Genomic DNA, 16,093 nt, shown 5'->3' on the forward strand with positions numbered 1-16,093 from the left:
TAGTGAAGTCATGAAAGGAGAAATAGGTTTGATAACTGCTGCTTAATACCTAACACAGTGGAAGCATATCAACATAGTGCCATGCTTGACTTGTTAGCTTAAGTTGTGCTTTCTGTAGAAGGTAGGAGGTTTCCTCGCAGACCCTATACAGGCCCTGTCCCATGAATTCAGACACACCATAGGCTGTGTGTTCTGAAACCAGTCAGTGTCTATGCAAGGCCTGGGCTGCTAGAGAGGTGGGGTGGAATCCTGACTTAGTTCCTGCTGGCCACGAGATCTGGGCAAGCGACCCAACTTCTCTGTGCCCCATGGTAATTCCTGACTGGAAGGGTGCAGTGAGGGCTGACTACAGAGCAGTAACATGTGTGAAGTGCTGAGCATGGTGCCTCACAGACTGGGTGGACAGCTGTCATCATGCCCACTGTGGGCTACAGAAAGCTCCTCTCACTTGGTGAGCTGGTCTTCATGCTATATCCCATCATCATCATTGCTATAAAAGGACCTGCTGTGTTTCACATCTTTAGAGATACATTTTCTGTTAATACAGCATCAGCAGTTAAAACAATGCAACAACTCCTTGGCTGTCTCCTCCTCCTCCTTTACTGCCCACCAGCCCCTCCTACCCCCACACGTATCCTTCTGGGTATTCTTTTCTCACCACACTTGCTGCTTGGTGATCTCATCCATTGCCTTTAATCCATGATTTATATTTCTAGTCTAGATTCTGAGCTCCAAACTTGAGTGTCTTCACTTAAGTGTCACATCAGTCTTAAGCTTAGCAGGTCTAAAATGGAATATTCAAATACATTTTTGTGAAATGGTGAATGGATGGGTGTTGGATGACCCCCAAGGGCCAGAATCCTCCTTCTTCTCGCCAGTGGACCCAGCCCAGGCTGTTTGTTACATGTCAATAACAGTCAGTGGCATTTTGTCTCTGTATAAATATCTATGGATCTGTTTTCCCTACTCTTTTGAGAGTCCTCAGACCTCTTGAGGATGGAGATCACATCCTGCTCATCTCCAGTTCCCTTGAAGAAGCCTCCCACAATGCCTTGCACGGAGTGAATATGTATTAATGGCTGGTTGAATTGAATTTTTGCTGAACGCTTCCCACATTCATCAAAAGTTCAAACTTTCGGTCCAAGAAGCCTCATCTACAGTACAATGGCCCCAGTGTACTTCTCCCTCGATGCCAACAAGGCCCAAATGCTGACATTGGAGGCACACTAGCCCCTTTCCTACAGCTCTTGCTTCTGCTCCTGTGGTTTGGCACCATTCACCAGCCTCCCTCAATTCCAGGATCTTGGCAGTTGGATGAAACCATACTAGGTATACCCAGAGCTGGAAGATGAAGGGAACTGACAGCATAAAGAGGCACTCACCCACAGGCCATTCTAAGAACCCATTTTGTTCCTTTCTCTTCACTTCTGCATGGGGGAGGGACCTCCTCAACTCATCATCTCCTTCCACATCAATACATAAGGGCATCGCTCATGTGCCCCTATCCCTCAGTAGGGGTCCCACAGGGACAGGGACAGTCTTGCTGGGACAGGCCCTGCTTGCTGGGACCCTCCTTGGTGCAGTAGAGCTGTACTGTGGATTGAATGGGCCTCACTCGGGGGAGGGAGTGGGGGAAGAAGATTGGCGGGTGGGAGTGAGGCTGGCATAGGTTTCCTTTCCATGCTGCAAATGCTCAAACAGCCCCTGTGACAGTGACCAGGTACCAACTCCCTGCCATTAGATCCCTCAGCATTTCTTCTCCCCTCTCCACCTGCAGATCATATATCCACTTTCATACTCCCAGGGCCATACAACATTCTGTGCAGGTTCCAAGGGGCTGCCTCTAAGTCTACCTTTTTCTCCCCAAGCTAGGAGCATGTATCCAAATTGAGTGAACGAGTGATACTTGTGTAGGGACAATCTTGAATTCTACCTTATTAACACTTAACTTTTAAAAGACAATTGGCACCAGCCTGCCCGCAGTTATCTAAACTGAGAAAAACTATTTGGATCCTGTGAGGGGTGGTACAGAGGAAAAAAAGAACATTACAGCACATGGAGATGTTCAGAAAACAGTTGTTGACTATGACATGGGGGCTACGTGCCTGGCCCAGATGCAATCATTTGAGTTAGAAATTTTGCACTTAAGTTTGGTTGTGCTAATATTTAAGGGACAACTAAAATCTAATTATTACCCTTTTCTTAACAGTTAATAATTACTAAGCGCTCATTGCCTGCTTTATGGAGCATACATGCTTCAAATCCTACTCAAATTAATTCTAAAAGGCAGTTATAGTCCTGCCTGAGATTTATATTGAGTATTATTTAAAATATGGACCAGTAGTTAGGAATTAAAAATAGCTACAGTGAGATTTTTCTTATAACAGCACTTTTCAAAAGCCAATTCTAAAGTTCTTGATAAATCATGTGCTCTGAAAAAATATACATTTCATGAATCAGTCTTGATTGGTCTAATGGTCTAAGGACATAAAGCCCAATATTAATTAATACCTATTTGATCCTGCAGATATAGGGCTAAGGAATCCTAGAAAGAGCAATATCTCTGAGAAATATGTTTCTAGCATAATAAACAAACAAACAAACCCTCTTGGGAGGAAAGGAATTAATAGAATAATAGGATATCTGCTGGTAGATCTAGATACAAATAGGTCTGCAAAAAGGTACACAGGGTAGAGAAAGCAGTGTGTCTTTTCAGCAATTTTTGATCTTTAACTATTTTATACACTTTTTTTTTTAATCTTTGGGAATTTCCTTTTTGCAATAGATTTCCCTTTGCATGAGGCAGAAGCTTATTAACTCTTTCACAATTTCTTTTCCTTACGGGAGGATTATCAGGTTACTGGATACTCCTGTTGGAGTTAGTACCAGTACTACCCTTTCCCATGAATTGAGGTAGTAATGGTTTTCCTATCAGCAGTATTCCAGGAGTCTACTTGGTACCAGAAATCTCTCCCATGAAGTTTTGTTATGTTTGGATTGTACATGTGCGGATACACCGTGGCTCTGAGATTTGAGCCAGGTTCCTTGAATCCTAGGCATAAATGGATGATGGCCTGAGCCACCCCTTTTTCTCCAACCTGCTTCCCTGTGTCCTTACTGTGCAGGCCCTGTCCCTTACAGAGCCATGCTGCAGAGTCAGAATATTGGTACTGTTTCAGTGGACTGACATTCACCCTTGGCACATCAGTTCCCCTGTCTCTAGTTTTAGATCTCGAAGACCTGGACCTGACCTCTTTCTGGCAGCACCAAGTCAGCAGTTTGACCTCAATCAAGTCACTCAATGCTCTGAGTCCCAATTTCCTCTTCTGTGAAATGAGAATAACAATTAGTGCCTGCTCCTGCTTACAGAATTGGTGTCTGTTCCTTAAATCTACCATTCATCCATTCCATAAACATTTATTGAGAATTTCCTATTTGTAAGACATGGGGACAAGGGATGGATGATAGGACATCTGCCCTGGAGGAGCTCTTTGTCAGGTGTTGACTGGATCAAGGAAGATGATATGCACATTTAAAAAAATAATTTTACTTCACATCATGAGGTTAGCTATTATTTTAAAAATGGAAACTAATACGTGTTGATGAGGATGTGGAGAAACTGGAACCCTGGTGCCTTGCTGGTGGGAATGTAAAATGGTACACAATATCGTGGTTCCTCAAAAAGTTAAAAATAGAATTACCTTATAATTTAGCAATTCTCCTTCTGGTTGTATACCCAAAGGAAGTAAAAGCAATGACTCAACAAAGATCTGCAAACCAATGTTCACAATAGCCAAAAGGTGGAAACAACACAAATGGCCATCAACAAGTGAATGGGTAAATGAAATATGGTCTATACAAACAATGGAAGATATTCAACCTTAAACAGGAATGAAATCTGACACATGCTACATCATGGATGAACTTTGAATACATTATGTTAAGTGAAGTAAGCCAGACGCAAAAGGACAAATTTTGTATGATTCCTCTTATACGAGGTACCTAGGCAAAATCATAGAGACAGAAGGTGGAGTGGAAGTTACCAGGGCCTGGCAGGAGGAAGGAATGCGGAGTTAGTGTTTATGGGTACAGAGTTTCAGTTTGGATTGATGGAAAAGTTCTGGTGATGGTTGCACAACATTGTGAATGTATTTTAATGCCACTTAAAAATTGTTTAAATGGTAAATTTTATGTTATGTATATTTTACCACAATTTTTTTTAAATTGGGGGAATTCCCTGGCAGTCCAGTGGTAAGGACTCCACACTTTCACTGCCCAGGGCCCAGCCAGGTTCAATCCCTGGTTGGGGAACTAAGATCCCACAAGCCACGTGGCATGGCCAAAAAAAAAAAAATTATAATCCCTAAAATGCTACACAAATGCAGGATTATTAACTTGAATTAGGATTAATGGGATTGTGTTTATAATCAATCCCTCTTTTAAGAAGTGCAGTATGTGTGAAATTACTTTGTCATTATTTATTACGTGATATTGAAGAGTGAGCATCCATCCAGATAAACTTTAATGATTATTTATGCCCCATCCTTCTCTAAAAAGAATTTAAGGTAGTGTACCCTAAACACATCAGAGTAATGAGATCAAATCCAATTAACATCAGACAAAATATAGAAACTAAGATATAAAAGAGGAGAAGACAGAACAGATGGCTTATCAGCAACGAAGCAAAACTTTCAACTGTTAGCCTTCCAGGAGACAGGGAACTGTTTATATTCATTAGACCTTTTATTAATGCTTAAAATATCACTGATTTCAACATGGTCATTGTGTGGGTCCATAGTGTTTCATGTTGTTACCATTTATAGTTCTGGGAATTTATTAAGCAATTATGGAACACCTAACCAAAACAGAAGAAGGATGTGAAACTAAGAACATGTTTTCCTAAGTCTGAACCCTCAGGACCTATTCAGTGCTGAATGAAACGGGCTCCTGGACAGTTCTCTTCCCTGTTGGCCAACTCGGTCTCCTGGACCTTCCCCTCGGCTCCTGCATGGAGTCTCACCGTAGCCTGGCATGACAACCGTCTCCTCCATCCAGCTCCCCCTGCCTGCCATGCTTCCCGCCCAGACCCTGCCCCAGCACCTGGTTCCCACGAGGCCCCAGGTGTAGCCACGACTCCTAGCCCCTGCTCCTGTTTCCTTCCTCCTGGAACACCCTCTTGTCTTGCTGCAAGTCGTCACCTCTTACACAGGACAGTCCAGATCTTACCTCCTCCAAGACCTCTCCAGCCCACGCTGATTCCTTCTCCTTGCCGTCCTATTGTACATGCAGTCACACATTAACTGTTTAGTTAATCGAGGCTGTAAATGGACAGAAAATCTTATGACCTTTGCTTCTTTTCTTATGAGAAATGAGAAGCAAGGTGTGATTAGACCAAAGACCACATCATACATTTTATTAAAAATGATGTATTTGCAACGGAATATTACTTAGCCATAAAAAGAAACGAAATTGAGTTATTTGTAGTGAGGTGGATGGACCTAGAGACTGTCATACAGAGTGAAGTAAGAAAGAGAAAAACAAATACCGTATGCTAACACATATATCTGGAATCTTAAAAAAAAAAAAAAAAAAAAAAGGGTTCTGAAGAACCTAGGGTCAGGACAGGAATAAAGACACAGACGTAGAGAATGGACTTGAGGACATAGGGAGGGGGAAGGGTAAGCTGGGACGAAGTGAGAGAGTGGTATGGACATATATACACTACCAAATATAAAATAGATAGCTAGTGGGAAGCAACCGCATAGCACAGGGAGATCAGCTCGGTGCTTTGTGTCCACCTAGAGGGGTGGCATAGGGAGGGTGAGAGGAGACACAAGAGGGAGGGGATATGGGGATGTGTGTATATGTATAGCTGATTCGCTTTGTCATACAACAGAGGCTAACACACCATTGTGAAGCAATTATAGTCCAATAAAGATGTTAAAAATAAATAAATTTTTAAAAAATGATGTATTTAGAGAATGACCTATGAGAGCCAGTAGGGATACTCAAGATGATCTAATTCAGCCTTTTGACACATGAAGAAATGGAGACCCTGAGAAAGAAAATGTCTTGCTCAAAGTTACCCTACATATTAGAAGCAGAAATAGACTTGGAAACCTATTTTCGTGAAACCCAGTATTTTTATATCACCATGCTAGTTTCATTTTAATTTGTGTTTTATTTCATAATCAGCAAACAGGACTTTAGATGCACCCCAAACATAGGCCAAGAGGAGCAACATAATGCAGTGGGAAGAACACTGACTTTGCCAAAGCCAGAGACCTTGGGCAAGTCAGTGCATGGCTCTGGGGCTTTCTTTTTCCATCTGTAATATAAGGATTAACTGATGGTCTTTAAGTTTATATCTGCTTCTAGCATTTTATGAACGTACTAGACTGTTGGCCCAGCCCCACCAAAGAATTTACAAGTACTGGGAGAGTATACATCTCTCACCTTTGCTCCCTACTCCGCGCTGTCGTCCTCAGCCTGGGACAGTTCCCTGTCCTTGTGCCCTTGCTTGCTTTTTTCAAAACTCTGATTAAACTTCACTCAACTCAAAATCGGCAGTGTCCCCTCCCTTCTGTGCTCCTGACTCCTCTGGCTACCTGGTACCTATCACTCTGCACAGGAGTCACTGATTTTCTTGTCTCTGCCATTAGACTATGAACTCCCTAAGGCCTGGCATTTTGGTACCTTTCTCTATCCCAAGTGCCTATCATGGTGCCTGGCTCATAATAGGGAGCTAGTACACGCTTGGTAAATGGATCTAATGGTTTTTGTCTGGGAAGCAAGGATAAGACTGTGGTACTAATTTCACCTGGAGCTGTTGGAAAGCGTTTTCATGGAAATGGGAGAAATGGAACTTTCAGGAATGATTAGAATTTGAAAAGAAGTGTAAAATAATGATACCATTGGCCTAACTAAAGGGGGGTAGGTGGCTTAAAGTAGTGGATCAGCTCAGTGTTACTTAGTCAAATAAGGGAACATCCGCATTAGAATCCTGTGGGGTGCTTGTGAAAATTACAGATTCTACCTCTGTATTTCATTCATTGCTCCCCATTCTGAATCTGTGGGTCTGTACTTACCTTTTGAGCAAGCCCCCCTAGGAAGATTCTTTTCACATGAATGGATAGTCTTGAAATCCTGGGAGGAATATTGACAGTTGTGGGCAATTGAAAGCTATTTTAAGTTTTTGAAGAGGGAGAATGATGGCATAATGGACTTGAAGCTTTAGGAAGGGCATAGCCTGGAGTTCTGTAAAATAGATTGATGGGAGTGAGATCTCAGAGGCAAGAGTGAGCTGCTAGGAGCACACCAATGTATTCAAGATGAGAAGGCTCGGGAGTTTGCTCTGTATTGGTGGCGTCGGCAATGGAGAATAAGCAGTGACTCCAAGAGGTGTGTTCAGAGATGAAAAGATGAAGCTTGGTGACAGATTGAATGTAAGCGATAATGGCAGGGAGGAGTTTGCAATGACAACTGTGTTTTAGGGACCCTAGAATATGACCCTTCCACCGATATGCATGCTATTTCTGTCTGATGAGTTCTATTTCAGCCTGAGGTGTTGAGGTGTCTGGGAGGCATCCAGGTGAAGACGTATGTAGACCATTGGCAACATGGGCTTGAGCATGACCAAAAGTCTGGCAGGAAAATGATGATGTGGGAGAGTCAACAGCATGAGGGAAGAGGAGGGAAGGAAGTCTGGAAACCTGAGTTCAGACCTTGGGGGAGCAGCAACATTAGACACAAGGAGGAAGATGAAGCAAGGAAGGAATAGAGAAGAAACAGAGAGGTGGGTGGTGAATGAAGATTGAATAATAAAGAGAAACCAAAGGAAGAGAAAGGTTTAAGAAGATGAGTATCCATTACGTCAGATGCTCTAGGGTTTGAAAAGGATAAGAATAGACCTTTCCATTTGACAAAGAGGGTATTAGATGAAAACTAGCTTTTTTAAAGTGAAAATCTATAATACTTTCTGACGCAAGTGATATGATAGAATACGAGGAGTAAATGAAATCTCTTGATGGCAAATTCCATTGACAGGTAATGAGCAAAAATATATTTCTAACAGACTGGTTTCCAAAAGGATACTCTTCTACTGGAGAGCTGGGAAATTGGGGAGGGGGTGAGGGGCAAGGGTTAAAAGGGGGAACAGATTAAGGTGCGTGGGCAAAGAAGAAACTTATCAGGAGATCCTAACATGTACATACTACATTAATGATCTTGCTTACCAAATAGGGCTGCATTCATTTTTTTAAAAGGCTTTCCTTTCTTGCCTCTTGCTTACGGTATCATCTTAAACAAACACGAGATGTCATATAGGATGGAACCAGATCTCCAAAGCTCTTTTTTTATGCTACCTTGAAATATGGCTTCAGAGAAGAAACAGTCCCTTAAAACACATTATGCCTCCATTTCCTCCTTAATGACCTGGGGGGGTGGGTGAGGGGAGAACCACTTTTACATGTAAAACAAAGCCAGAGCATACATTTAGTGTAGACTACATTCATGTGGGCTGCTCTGGCATTGTGAACCCCATCCTAATTACAGTGTTCTACCTCTGGGTAGATATCCACCAGGGCATAAATTGCTCTAGGTGTTAAAGTTTTTAAAATTACTTGAGTACTCCCAATGTGTTCTGTTTTTCATCTACATTATATATACTTGATGACTTTAGATATTAAATCCTTGATTTTTTTCTGTGAACAAAGTTATGTGCTTTGGAATAATAAAGCAGGCAATCGTCAGCTAGAATCATCGATTTTCTCCCATTTTATAAAGTTATTTGAAAGGAAAACAAAGGAGAAGAAAGAAAAAAGAATGGTTAACAGTGGTATGAGAACTTTTTTTAAAAAATCTGAACAGAAATGAAGGCTACCAGTGTTCAGGAGACTTTCTATTGTTGGAGTTTTATCCATTGCACTCTAATAAGTAAAATGAAGCAGTTGGAACTGGGATATGACCTGACAAGGGACTTTTTTTCTTCTGAGTTGTGGATTTTTTCTTGTGTCAGATTTGTAAAGACTCCTAGGGGTCTCTAAGTTCTTATGTAACTGTTGGATGATAAGATTGACTTCTGCCCACCACCTAGTTATTTCTGCCTTGTGACTTCATTTAATCGTCAATACATTCTTAAACAGCCTTGCCAAGTTGCTTAAGCCCAGTGCTTCACGGAGGCATAAGAGGCTGGCTGTACTCTGGTTTTCTATGAATGCTTAACTGTTGCTGTGATCCTGCTTTATGTCATGGCTCATAGAAACAGACTGGTATTGAGGTCTATATTTCCTTCTGACATAGTAACTATCATTTCAGGATGATTTACAAAAAGCAAAAGAACCTCTTACTCAGAGACACCGTTAGCTAAATATGATCTTAGAGTAACTTTTTTGGTAGAATTATACTTCTTGCAATTGTATCCTTGGTCAATGGCTATCCTTTATCAGTCTTGCCTTATAACAAGCTTTTATAAATAGATACGGAACTTGTCATTTTTAAGAAAGGATAATTGTTGAGCTATAAAATAGGTAGATTGTAGGATTTATTTATATCTCTCAAATGGGGTTTATATGTCATTACCTCCAGTAACATTCATTTTAAAACGTCATGTAAACTATTTTTTTTTTAATTAGAAAAGCAGTAGACGTTTAAAGTTTTTGTTTAAATCCAAGATTGAAGAAGGGTGAAGAATAAAATGTAAAAATTCTCCTCTATTTCTAGTCTTCAGTATCACTTTCTAAAAGCAATCACTGTTAACAGTGTTTTTTTAAATTTATTTTTTATTGAAGTATAGTTGAATTACAATGTTGTGTTAATTACTGCTGTACAGCAAAGTGACTCAGTTATACATATATATACATTCTTTTTCATAGTCTCTTCCTTCATGGTTTATCACAGGATATTGAGTATATTTCCCCAAGGTCCTAGTGCTATACAGTAGAACCTTGCTATTTATCCATTCTACATATACAGGTTTGCATCTGCTAATCCTAAACACCCACCCCTACCCTCTCCCACCCCCCTTGTTAACAATGTTTTAAGTTTCTTTGCATGAATTTTCTAAGCATATACAATTGTACATATATGTATGCATACACACTCATTTTACACATAGTATAAATTTTACACAAATAGTCATACTCTGCAAACTGTTGTACATCTTGGTTGTTTTTTAAATTCACTTAAAATACTTGGACTGTGTCATATCAGCATGATTCAGTCAGCTTCATTCTTTTTAAAAACTGCGTAGCATTTCATTGTATGTATGTACCATAATTTAAGTAATTTCCAGTTTATATCTGGTGTTGTCGTTCTATTGTTCTAATTACAAACAATGAACGTACTTAGAAGTGAAATTACTGAGTCAAGGAGCATGTGTTTTAAATTTTGATGAGATATTTCCAAGTTATCTTGCACAAATCTGTACTTTCACCAATATTATCTGAGTGTGTTTCCATATCTTCATCTGCCGGTCTTCCTTTGAGGTTTGCAATGTCTGCCATATTATAGAAGTTGAAAATTGTACTTCTTTTTAATATGTTTTTGTTGGATTCGTATATATTGAGTGTTTTTTTTCATAAGACTATAATAGCCATTTATATATAATAGCCATTTATGTATTTGTGTGAATTTCCTACATTGTGTCCTTTATTTGTCCCTTGTCATACCCATTCTTATGAGAGGAAAAGAAACTCTTTTCTAGGGTAGGCTACTGTTTAATAGATAATCCACCAACAGCTCACAGGAAACCATAAATGTATATATTCTACATGTGAACACTTCTACAAACACTGATTCACTTGGAGGCCTGAAAGAAAGCCCTAAAAAAAAGTATGGCCACACAGCCTGAGGAGAGAAAGAAAGCAGTCTGTCTGGAGATAGATGTGGGGACTGGCCTCATTCTTTCTATTAGTTTTCTATTGCTGCATCAAAAAATGACTGCAAACTTAGCAGCTCAGCCCACAATTGCCCTGGGACAGGAGTCGGGGCATGGCAAGACTGGCTTTTTGCTCAAGTCCCACTGATAAAATCAAGGTGTTGGCCAGTTGTGCTTCTTAGAAGGTATCCTCTTCGAAGTTCGTATGGTTGTGGCTGAATTCAGTACCTTGCAACCGCAGAACTAGTGTTCCTGTTTCCTTGCTGACTGTCTTCTGGGGGCCAGTTGGCCCCTAGAGGCTGCCTGCCTTCCTTGCCACATGCCCTCCCCCCATCTCCAAACCCAGCAAAGGAGAATCTCCCTTGTGCTAAAGCCTTCACATGCTTCCAATCTCTCTGACTTTTAGACCCAGACCTAAAGAGTCCATGAGATTAGAATGTGCCCAACCTGGTAATCTACCTATCTTAAGGTCAACTGATTTGGAACAAAACCGAATGACAAAATACCTTCCCAGCAGCACTTAAGTTAGTGTTTGATTGACTAACTGGGAGGATGTGTGTGTGTGTACCAGGGGCCAGAAATCTTGGGGGCCATGTTAGAATTCTGCATACCACACCTCCCACCTGCCTTTCTCAGGGGAAGCAGACAGAGCTCATGTTTTCTGGCTGAGGAACTCAATCACACGGAAACATGGAATGCCAGAGGAAGGGGGCAGGACAGCCATCCATCTAACCCCATGCACAACAAAATGCATCCTTGTAGGTCCAAGATCTTGATGTGAGCAATGAAACAGCAGAAGGCTGGAGAGAACATCTAGGAAACCACATGTGCGATGTAGGGATCAGGCAGACCTTCCTGACCAAGGATCCGAACCTGGTATTTCTGACTCCAATGTCTGCCCGCTTGACCCCCATGCTATGGCTCACAAACAGGTCATTCTCTGGCTGCATAAATGGATTTTGAGTCCTTTAACTTTGCCATTTCTTCTCATGCCAGTGTGATCAGAGTGTGCTTTTGTGAGATGTTGGCCTTGGGTGTCCAACAGAACAGAATGAACTGACCACAACCTAAGTAGATGAGCCACTAAGGGGAACTGTATTGATGACCATTATTCTAAAAGAATTCTAAAACACTGCTTCCCACCCCCACCCCCCCTCTGTCTCTCTCTTTCTTTCATCTTCCCACCTGCTGCTGATTCAGGCGCATTATACGTGACTTGCTTGAGACGGAAGAGACTTATATAAAAGAGATTAAGAACATAATTGATGTAAGTAGATTTGGGGCAGGGGGAAGTTAAGCATGTATGCAAGCTGGAAAAGTTTTGTTGCAGAAAGAAACTCAAAATAGTTGCCATATGTCTCTAGAATCCCCACCAAAGTTTCAGGTCTTGTAATATCACAAGTGTTTTTTTCAGTATGAATAAGAACGTTCTTATGACTATTGATTCATGTAACAAAATAACTTTCAATGGATTGTACCAATTCACATGATTCTAGCAATGCCCACCTTGGTTCACCATATGCTTGCCAACAATGGGTATGATAATTTAAACGTTTTTGATAAATAAATGAGAGAATTGTTTCATATTCTTTTAAGTAGCATTTTTTGCTTGAGTGAAAATTTATACTTTCTCTATTTTCCTAAGGTAATAATCTTGAGAAATAAACTATATGTACAAAGTTTTAATAGAAATTTTTTATGATAAAACATCAGAAGAAAACCAAATGTCCAGTAAAAAGGGAATGGTTGATAAAGTCTTATATACATGCTAAGTGACGTATTATTCAACTGTTACAAAATAATTATTTTTAATAATATACAGCAACATTGAAATGAATGCTTGTAAGATTAAATTTAAAACAATATATGTAGAAATTTATGAGTCTAAAATGCATATGGAAAAACAGACTACAAATTATATATGTACTGTGATTATAACCATATAAAACAGCTTTTTATAAAAAGTCATGAAGGAAGTATAATAAGACAATAGTAATTGCATCAGGTCATAAAATAATGGGTAAGTTTTTTCCTTTCACATTTGACTTATGTGACGAATTTAAAAAATAGATTTGTTCTTCCTATAAAAATGCCATCTTATTATTATTGCCATTAAGCCATCTTCTTCTGAAGATAGACACATGAGGAAAATAATATCAAAAGAATGTATTTGACGGAATGGCTTTCAGGACATGTGTGCCTTACTCCCCAATTATTAAAGTTTTGGTCCCTGGAGTGGCTAAGTCAGATCATCTCTTATATGTTCCTGTTTGTAAAACCTACCCTGTTTCCACCTCTGCAGGGATATATCATTCCAATGGATTTTATTTGGCTGAAGCATCTAATTCCAGATGTTCTTCGGAATAACAAGGAATTTCTCTTTGGGAATATTAGAGAACTTTATGAATTTCACAACAGGTATATATTCATTCAAATTATCAGGGAAAATGGAAAATAAGAGAAGGATGGAAATCAGACCGATGGAATTTGGAGATGAAAGTGCTTAGACATTTTTAGGCTTAATCAAGTAGTCCAGAGTCAGTGGATTGGATTGGGGTAGGATGGGATAAGAAGGAGGCGAGAAGTGTCACAAGGTCCCCGAGGAAGAAGGGAAAAGACATTAATGGAGCATGTACTGGTGTCAGGCATCGATGTTGTATTCATTTGTGGGTTCCTTTCCTTATTTATCTACTCACGCATCAGCATTTACTGAGCACCTGTTCTGTGTCAGGCACTGTGTTCAGCGTTGGGAATACAAAGTTGACCAAGACACAAGTCCACATACCTATTATCGTAGCGGAGTGCTGGGAACCAGAGTGTTAGAAAATGCTAACTGGTCGGGCAATTGTCCTTTCAGCCCAGGGTTGCTTGGGTGTTGGGTTCTAGAGAATGAGAGAAGGAAGGGACTTTGGAAATCATGTTCCAACCCTTTCATTTTACAGATGACAAAACCACAAGTTGTTTACTAACTTTACTCACTCTAATGGCCCCAGGATCACACATCTAATTGATAGGAGGGAAGAGACTGCTTGGTGAATTGAACTACAGTTGTTTCTTAACCACATCTGTTGTACATTGGTCAGACACAAGGCTGAAATGGAAATCCCATTTCTGCTTTCTCTGGAGAAGTTATGCAGCCTCTTGGAACCTCAGGTTTCACACTTATGAAACCCTGTCTTACAAGGTTTGGTGGAGGATTAAATGAGATATTGTTTGCAAAGCACTTCGCTTATGCCTGATGTATAGTCAGCTCTCCATGATAGTTGTAGTAGCAGCAGCAACAGCAGTTCTTGTTAACATTACTATCATGTAGCAGGGATCTTCAGTGTATCCAGTCTGTCTGTGTCTGGTGCTTAGAATTACCAGAACTGGTATGAGTGGTTTCAGGGAATCCTAGTAATGTCACAGAATACATTTTTTTCTTCCAAATCAGCATATTGAAGATGAGTCAAAAGCAGTAAAGCCTGGAAAACAGCATTTTTCTAAGCACCTCTTAAAACCTTATGTGATTTTACTTCAAAAAATTTTGTTAACCCCATACACGTAAAAATCAAAGCATTATTATCGTTTTCTTTCCCTAGGACTTTTCTAAAAGAATTGGAAAAATGCACTGAAAACCCTGAACTTCTGGCACGTTGCTTTCTCAAGAGAGTAAGTCTGTGCTCCCAATAACTCAAAATAACCATGTGATTAAAGTCAGCCCTTAATTTTCTGTGTAAGTGGCAAGGGCAAATGGAAACACAAGTGGTCTAAAAACTTATATCTGCCTTTTGAATGCAAAGCGGGAGTCCTTTGCAGTACTTCAGCCTGTGTAAGCTGAGTCCAGCCTGACTGAGCTCACCCTGCTAGGTGGGAACGACTGCAAGCCTGGCTTCCTGCCAAGCCCCCTGAAATGGAAGACTGGCCCCCCAGACCCCTGAGGCAGATGATTCTCCTCTGAATGACTAAGCTAACTGTTTTAGGACAAGAATCACACAGCAGGCTTAAATTCTTCACTAAAGTTGTAGTAACACTCTCAAAAGAAGTACTAAACTGAAACTACAGAAAATATATTTTCTTCCATTTTATTTTCTACGGCATCAAGGAAAGTTAGAAAATTTTAGGTCTACAGCCTGTCTTCCACTTAGCACCCCATTTGTGAACTTCCTGTCCTACAACATCGTATTTCTGTCTGCTTCCCTTCCCACCACACAGACCTCTCCCCTCTCGCCAGTTCTCCACCTGGCTTTGGGCAATAAATAGGCTGGCTGTTTGGGCCAGTTGTGCTCCCTGGGAGCTGGCTCAGAGAAATGCCTTAGCCGGCATCATTCCCCACCAAGTGCCTCCTTCCTCCTCCTTTGGAGATGAGCCCGGTGCCCTTTGCTTTCTAAACTTTTCCCATTTCTTCTCTCTCTCCCAACCGGCCCTTCCTTTCATTCTCTTGCTTGTTTTCTTTTTGTGAGCCTGAGACAATAGATCAAACAACTTAAGCATTTTTAAACAGCTCAAATGATGATTGATAAGTCTAAGAGCAGTACAGTAAGTCCCCTACCTACGAACCTTCAAGTTGCGAACTTTCAAAGATGTGAACGTGCGTTCACATGTCCGATAACGTAAGTTAATTCACGTGTCTGGTGTACATTGTCACGTGTGTGCATCCTCTGCAAGTGGTTGTGCTTTTGTGTACTTTACTGTACAGTACTGTATAGAGTACAGTAGTACAGTATTTTTATTTCAAGCCCAGGATGTCTGGAAGCAAGCGTAAAAGCAGCAGTGATGTAGTTGGTACTAAGACGCGCCGATGGAGAGGGTGTGGAGAAAAGGGAACCCTCTTGCACTGTTGGTGGGAATGTAAATTGATATAGCCACTATGGAGAACAGTATGGAGGTTCCTTAAAAAACTAAAAATAGAACTACCATACCACCCAGCAATCCCACTACTGGGCATATACCCTGAGAAAACCATAATTCAAAAAGAGTCATGTACCACAATGTTCATTGCAGCTCTATTTACAATAGCCAGGACATAGAAGCACCCTAAGTGTCCATCGACAGATGAATGGATAAAGAAGATGTGGCACATGTATACAATGGAATATTACTCAGCCATAAAAAGAAACGAAATTGAGTTATTCCTAGTGAGGTGGATGGACCTAGAGTCTGTCATACAGAGTGAAGTAAGTCAGAAAGAGAAAAACAAATACCGTATGCTAACACATGTATATGGAATCTAAAAAA

At 40.5% G+C, this 16,093-nt stretch overlaps 1 protein-coding gene across 1 annotated transcript in view; it reads left to right on the forward strand.

Annotated features, from left to right (window-relative positions):
• MCF2L2 (MCF.2 cell line derived transforming sequence-like 2) overlaps window positions 1-16,093 on the forward strand; it is a 199,538-nt gene that overhangs the window by 140,023 nt on the left and 43,422 nt on the right. Inside the window, exons 16-18 of the mRNA XM_061192749.1 lie at window positions 12,077-12,143; window positions 13,179-13,294; window positions 14,458-14,527. Of these exons, the coding sequence (XP_061048732.1) occupies window positions 12,077-12,143; window positions 13,179-13,294; window positions 14,458-14,527 (253 nt within the window). The remainder of the gene's footprint in view (window positions 1-12,076; window positions 12,144-13,178; window positions 13,295-14,457; window positions 14,528-16,093) is intronic.

The sequence above is a fragment of the Eubalaena glacialis genome, chromosome 6, assembly GCF_028564815.1.
Source record: "Eubalaena glacialis isolate mEubGla1 chromosome 6, mEubGla1.1.hap2.+ XY, whole genome shotgun sequence".
In the NCBI taxonomy this organism is placed as follows: domain Eukaryota; kingdom Metazoa; phylum Chordata; class Mammalia; order Artiodactyla; family Balaenidae; genus Eubalaena; species Eubalaena glacialis.